The sequence below is a fragment of the Rhinopithecus bieti genome, unplaced genomic scaffold (genome assembly GCF_001698545.2).
Source record: "Rhinopithecus bieti isolate Rb0 unplaced genomic scaffold, ASM169854v2 scaffold_12476, whole genome shotgun sequence".
Classification (NCBI taxonomy): Eukaryota; Metazoa; Chordata; class Mammalia; order Primates; family Cercopithecidae; genus Rhinopithecus; species Rhinopithecus bieti.
Window position 1 is genome coordinate 400,137 of NW_016807303.1, and position 7,002 is coordinate 407,138.

The 7,002-nt window shown below is 38.2% G+C and overlaps 1 protein-coding gene across 1 annotated transcript in view; it reads right to left on the bottom strand.

The window, feature by feature from the left end:
• The window catches only part of COL12A1 (collagen type XII alpha 1 chain), a 128,276-nt gene that overhangs the window by 49,645 nt on the left and 71,629 nt on the right, over positions 1-7,002 (bottom strand). The window contains 6 exon segments of the mRNA XM_017881122.1: positions 278-417; positions 1,147-1,276; positions 3,772-3,914; positions 4,652-4,672; positions 4,780-4,912; positions 5,154-5,293. Coding sequence (XP_017736611.1) covers positions 278-417; positions 1,147-1,276; positions 3,772-3,914; positions 4,652-4,672; positions 4,780-4,912; positions 5,154-5,293 — 707 coding nt within the window.

Here is a 7,002-nt window from a genome sequence, read left to right on the forward strand (position 1 = left end):
TTACATATTTCCCTATGCCCCTCCAACCATCCAATACTCCCCGTTTAGAACTTCCCAGAATAGCTACTTCTTCCCCTGACCAGGGGGAAGAATCCTGGCCCCAATCCCTGTTACCCAGGCTCTGAGGTGTCAACTATTTACCCTCTATCAAGTCTTATTAAATGAATATGAAATTCTTCAGCTCTAAAGTAAACTGGTTAACTCCTTCAGTTCCACTTTTAAATCACTCAGCTACCATTTAAACAAATTAGCATTTTTTACTATAATAAATAATTACCAGTTCCTCTGGACCATCTGCTGCTGGTGCATAGAAGAGCTTGTACTGACGAGGATTTCCCTCTGCATGGTCCCAGCGGACATTCAAGGTGCTGGTAGAAGGGTCATACACTCTTAGGTTCCTTACAGTGTTTAGAGGTTCTGAAACGCACAGAAATCCCATCACAGTATAGTGCTAACAATCAAGCACACATGAAACACAGATTCACTGATATCTCCCAGGCACCCTAGAACATAGCAGGTACCACACAAACATTTGTTGAAGTAGTGAATAAACGACACATACTGTGTCTGCGTCAGTCTGATGCATATGTCTCATCTATCCACATGACATTTTTGTCTTAGAGCACCTTTCTATCCTAGAAAGTAACATCTTTCTCCACAAATAGAGACAAATAATTCCAAGCAAGGATGTTAAAAACTATTAATATGGCCAGGCACAGTGGCTCATGCTTGTAATCCCAGCACTTTGGGAGGCCGAGGCAGGCAGATTACTTGAGGTCAGGAGTTCGAGATCAGCTTGATTGACATGGTGAAACCCCATCTCTACCAAAAATATAAAAAATTAGCCAGGTGTGGTAGTGGGCGCCTATAATCCCAGCTATTCGGGAGCCTGAGACAGGAGAATCGCTTGAATCCGGGAGGCAGAGGTTGCAGTGAGCCAAGATCATGCCACTGCACTCCAGCCTGGGCAACACAGCGAGACTCCGTCTCAAAAAATAAATAAATAAATAAACTATTAATATTATTTGTAAATGAATTTTTAAATATTAGTAAAACTTTGTGTCACCCCAGTGTTTCCAGATAAAGAGATGATTCCATTCTAATAGTAGCTATTAAAGAAGCTATAGGAACTCAGGTTTCACTTACTGGTCTTGCCTCTTCCCGTCATCCGACCTCCTTCACCATCAGGATACAGAGAGGATACGGTGATAGTGTAAGGAGTGTCTGGCTTCAGTTTCTGCAGGACCACACTGTTCTGCCGTCCTCCTATTGTGGTCTTGAGTAAAAAGGGTCTTGGTAAGTGTTAGCCTTGCTCTCTCCATCTCACTAATCTGTTAGAAAAATCTCTTTCTACAGGGAAGCTGTTTGAGACCCTTGTCCAGTTCTAGAACTACGAACCACAGCAAAGGTTTAAAATACATCTTATGGTATAATTTTAAATGCAAAATATGCACCTCAAATCATAAAAAGAATTCCAAGCTTTAAACTGGTGACCCCAAAAAGATATTTCAACTTGCTAGCCACCAGCACTGCAAAATTTCATCCAAAACACATTTCACAGAACTCTTCAAAAAAAAAAAGGCATTAATCATAAGTGAGCTACAAAGAGACTTTAAGATACCAAAGAATTGCATAATTTTAGAGGCTCCACACCACTTAATATTATTCTTACTTTTTTAACAGATGGTTTTATTTGCTTTAGAAACACATTAAAATGATTCAGCATACAGTATAAAGCTCTTGGTGTTTCCCCCAAGAACACTGTCACCCTAACAGTCTTAGTTGTGTTAACAACATGACCAGACCTTTTGCCAGGCCACACTCGATCAGGGGTTTCCAGTTGTCTCCATCATACCAGCCCTGTGGTATGAAGCTTTTCAATTTACTCTAATTATGGAGCTTAAAGTTTTTATTCGTTACTTAAGGCCATCTAGCTATCTTGTTGAAAGAAAATTTGTACAATTTATTAACAGTCTACCGAATTCAGATGTTTATGTCATACTAATTAAAATCTCATGAAAATGGGACACTGCCCAAAATGAGTGCACATGTAGATGGCTGGATGTGCTAGAACAAACCAGATGTTTCCAACTTAGCACCCATCCACTCAAGTAGTCCGAATTCCAGAGAAAAACCCAGTGAATCACGGTCGTCATCCTCAATATGGACAAACTGAACTACCATGGCTAATTTTAACAAATTTCATATTTGAGGTTATGAGAGAAAAGTATCAATAACAGTATAAGCCATTTTGATAAAAACCTGATGCATAACAAATCTGAAAGCCTGCTTAGGAGAACTGCCCTTATGAGTAAGCAGAGGGGCATGTACCTACCTCTCCCATCCAGCTCCCCAAAATAATTCTAGCATCAGTTATTCATCATTGTCATGATTTCACGGACTAGCGTTAAAATCCAAGTACCCCAAAGACTAACAAAGCTTAGGGGCTTCATACTTTCCAGAGGATAAGTTTATGAGACTCTTTATGATAACAAACAGTTGGAAGACAGTAAAAGAGACTCAGCAGAAGCAGTTGGAACATCAATGTCCCCAAGATGGGAAATGCTAAGAACAAACTTCTCCTGACTTGTAGTTTTACCAAAATCTAGCATGCCATAGAAAAAAAAGAAGTTCTGTTTCTGAAATTAATATATCAGTCCATCTAATTTGTCTTATCTTATTTTCATATAAAAGTCTATTGATTACAGTTGATACTGTTTATTAATGATAATCTGTTTACCTAAAACAAACAAATAGTCAGTCCAAATGCATCATACTACCTAAGACTGGAGCTATAAAAGCCTCAAAAGACCAACTCAAAGTCACACTAGAGATGGGAAGGTTTCTGATTCAGCTAAGCTTACTAACTGGGTAGTATCAGAGATCTTTAACCACACACCTTAGATTAATGCCAACCTCTACCTTGGCTAATACCTCTAAACTGATAAGAGATATGACCCATTTGCTTGAGCTTGGCAAGTCAGATGATTAAAGGTTAATAATACATGTGTCTCTAAGGCTATATATAAAAATATTATAGCCAAAACAGTCAATAAAACTCTGTACCTCATCAAAACCGGAGATTTATTTTGAAATGAATCAGAAAACATAATCATACCTACATAAAAATCATGGGGCTTCCTGACCTAGGATAATACATGCAGTTCTAATTATATAGTTTACAAAAGGCAAAGTTGTAGAAAGCCCAAAACCAGAGAACTAAAGTAAGAGAGGTAAAATGGAAAAAGGCTCTATTAAATAAGGAAAGACTAGGAAGAGAAAAAGGATGAAGACTGAGTTTACAGTCCTACCATCTTTCTTGGGGACCTCCATTTGGATAATAGAAAAATGAAAAACAGTGTAAATTAGGTTAACAGCCGCCCATATCTAGAAACACCAGATCTAGAAGATAGCCTATAACATGCAAAAAAAAAAAAAACAGGGAAAAAATTACAAAACTATCTGGATATCTTCATGGATAATCCAGCACTAATAGTTTTTAAAGGAACTATGGATGCATTGAGGCACATGCCTCGTGCTTTGGGGCTATGAGGAAGAGCAACTATTATCTCTCATGAGAACATCTACTGAGTCTCCATGATGGCACTCCACGTGGAGTGCCAGCTAAAGAGTCAGATGATTCCATCCAATGCAATAAATCTTAATATCCCTTAAAAAGTAAGTATGACTAACTAAACACTGAGGGGGAAAAAGAGTTTGAAAAGAAATGGGTAGAATTTATGCAAATTATAATTTTTATTTAAAAATTACCGTTTGCTCATTTCCTTCCCCTGTGGAAGGCTGATAAGTGATCCTATATTTCTGCACACGACCACTAGCAGGATCCCACTTAACAGTCAAGCTGTTAGATGTTGCATTGTACACTTGAAGGTTTCGTGGGCCACTTTTGGGAGCTGAAAGAAGATTGTTGAAAAACAAAGTAAGCGGACAGAACAATGCCTCCCCCTAAAATATATACAGCTCCCAAGGCAACCAGAGAATTCTATGCCTCTGGGTTTATAATGAAATTTGACCCCCTAATAAAAATGGTTATTGATTCTTAAATGACTCCTTAGTATGGACTTTCATTTCGTTTCTGTCCCCACAAACGTGACATGTAGAAGTTCCAACTTCCAATATGATGGTATTTAAAGATGGGGCCCTTGGGTGGTAATTAGGGTTAGATTAGGTCATGAGGGTGGGGCTGCCATAATAGGATTAGTCTGTGTAAGAAGAGACATAAGAGAGCTTATTCTCTCTCTCTCCACCATGTGAGAGAGTGAGAAAGTGAGAGAGACTGAGAAAAAGCTGGCTAGCTATAAGCTGGGAGGAAAGCCATCACCCAGAAATGAATTGAATAGCACCTTGGTCTTGGACTTCTCAGCCTCCAGAATTGTGAGAATATAAATTTCTGTTATTTATGCCATCCAGTCTAGTCTTTTGTGATGGCACCCCAAGCTGATCAATACACTCCAAAACAAGTAGTAGCAAAGCAAAGTTTTTCAAGAAAAGCCTACTTAAAAGAGTTATCAATGAACATCTTAGGATTTAAAAGCAGATAACCTATTTATAATGTATTTTATGGTACTTTTCATTCATATATTCATTCATTATTTGTTCATTTAAACAGTTCATCAAATTAAATTCTTACCTTGTGTTGTTAAGATAGGCACTAAAAGAAAACAGAATTTAGGGACACATTACTAATATAGCTATAGCCCTATTTTTTTAAAATTAACTTTAAAACATCAATGTCCTATTTGAAAGCTAAACACCTACGTGTGCGCTCACTGCCAATCAGGTCATCACTTTCTGACTCATCAGGATAGATGGCAGTAATGGAAACTTCATAGACGGTGTTGGGATTCAGGTTTTCGAACATCAAAGTATTTTCATCTCCATTTAAGATGGTCTTGGAGAAAGAGGACAAAAACATACCCACGCAAAAATAAGTCTCCACTGACATCATACACACTCAATGTCAGTTTGTTTACATTATTTAGCCAGATATTCCTCCTGCTCTGATGCATGTCATGAGCTCAAATGTCAATAAATGCTTATTGACAACAAAAGTAATACTTCTTTAAAGTAAGCTTCCTTACAAATTAAATGGGACATGAAAGACAAAGAGAAAGATAAAGAGAGTTAACTACCTCCATCTTATCTGAGCTTCCAAAAGGTGCCCAAGTTATTCTGTAGAGAGACACATCTGAAGCTCCATGATCCCAGGTCCCTCTGAAACCCTCTGGTGTTACTTCAGTAATCCTTAGGTTTGTTGGGGCTGGCACAGGTCCTATCATGAGAAAAGGCAAGCAAAGTTTTTGAATGTGAGCTACAAATGCAATTTAATATAATAAAACTTCCTTGTTTTATATTAATGGACATCTGAAAACTGATTGAATACATTGCTTAGAACCACATATTTTACCAATTCCTAGAGCTCTAAAAACTGCAAGCATTCTGTGGATATAATAGGTTATTAAGGATATTCTATTTAAATGATGTTTTTTAAGATACCATTTAGTACCTTTCTCCAACTTTTTAAGAATCAAATCAACACCAGGGACTCTTTCACACAGTAATACACAATACACAAAGCACAAACTCAACCTACATATCAGAGTTAATGGACCTTCTCCAGTCTATCAATAACCCCAGAGACATACATAGACTCCGGGTTAAGAAGTCCTTCTTAACTAAGAATGTCATAAACTAGGTAGGCTAACATATTATACATTAAAGATGATTCTCAAGGAAATATTCATTTATTGTTCATAATTTGTTGTTCTGATACCCAAAGGAAACAGTTTCATTTTTATTTTTAAAAAACACACATATCACTGCAGTTTAAAAATGAGAATGTCTGCCTAGCTGTAAACAACACTGAAGTATTGCACTCTGACAATTGATTAGAACACACATAAATACTGCTACACATACAGTGAATTCCAATCTAGGAGTATTGCCACAGGAAAGGAACTCTGAGCATGTTGCGATCCAGGTAACACACACACATAGCTTCTTCCTATAGATCACCAACCTTAAACATGATATGAAGCAGAACATGCTGACCCTGTTCAGAGAACTGAACACCTGGAGACCCAAAAGACTGCTGGAATCCCCTTTCACAGCCCCTCCGTTGACCAGGTCCTCTGGCTGTTTTGCAGCACAAGCATTTTTTATGTCTGCCACCATTCCTGAGCCTTCATTGTCACTTATTTCTCTCTTTTTTTGGTAATCAAAGCTAATTACACAAAACCCAGAGCCATTAAAAATTTGTTCTAATAATTACAATGGAAAGGCCCATTCAGATAAAGAGTGGTACTATTTCCACCAGCACAACTGCAAAACAAAGTAGCTATTAAGAATGTACTTTAAACGTATCTGAAAATTATTTGGAAATCTTAAGGTTTGAAAATATATATTAAAAATATTAATCTACTGTACTAAATTACCTGTCTCACTAGCCTTTCTTCCTGACTTCCTTTTCTGTTCACTACACCTGTTATGTTATTTTTATGCAAAGCTGTCAGTCTACCGATTCATATGCATCAATTCTCAGCTCCAGCCATGACCCTTGCCAGGTAAGAACTTAAGCCAAGAAAACAAATGAAATTGCTAAGAGATCTAAAATGGTAAGAAAATAGTAGAGTCAAAAAGGGAGAAGTAGTTATGCCTGGAGTTAAGAAGCAGGTTATGGTCGGGTGCAGTGGCTCAAGCCAGTAATCCCAGCACTTTGGGAGGCTGAGGCGGGCAGATCACAAGGTCAGGAGATCGAGACCATCCTGGATAACACGGTGAAACCCCATCTCTACTAAAAATATAAAAAATTAGCCGGGCGGGTGCGGTGGCAGGCACCTGTAGTCCCAGCTACTCCGGAGGCTGAGGCAGGAGAATGGCGTGAACCTGGGAGATGGAGCTCGCAGTGAGCCGAAATCAGGTCACTGCACTTCAGCCTGGGCAACAGAGTAAGACTCAGTCTCAAAAAAAAAAAAAAAAAAA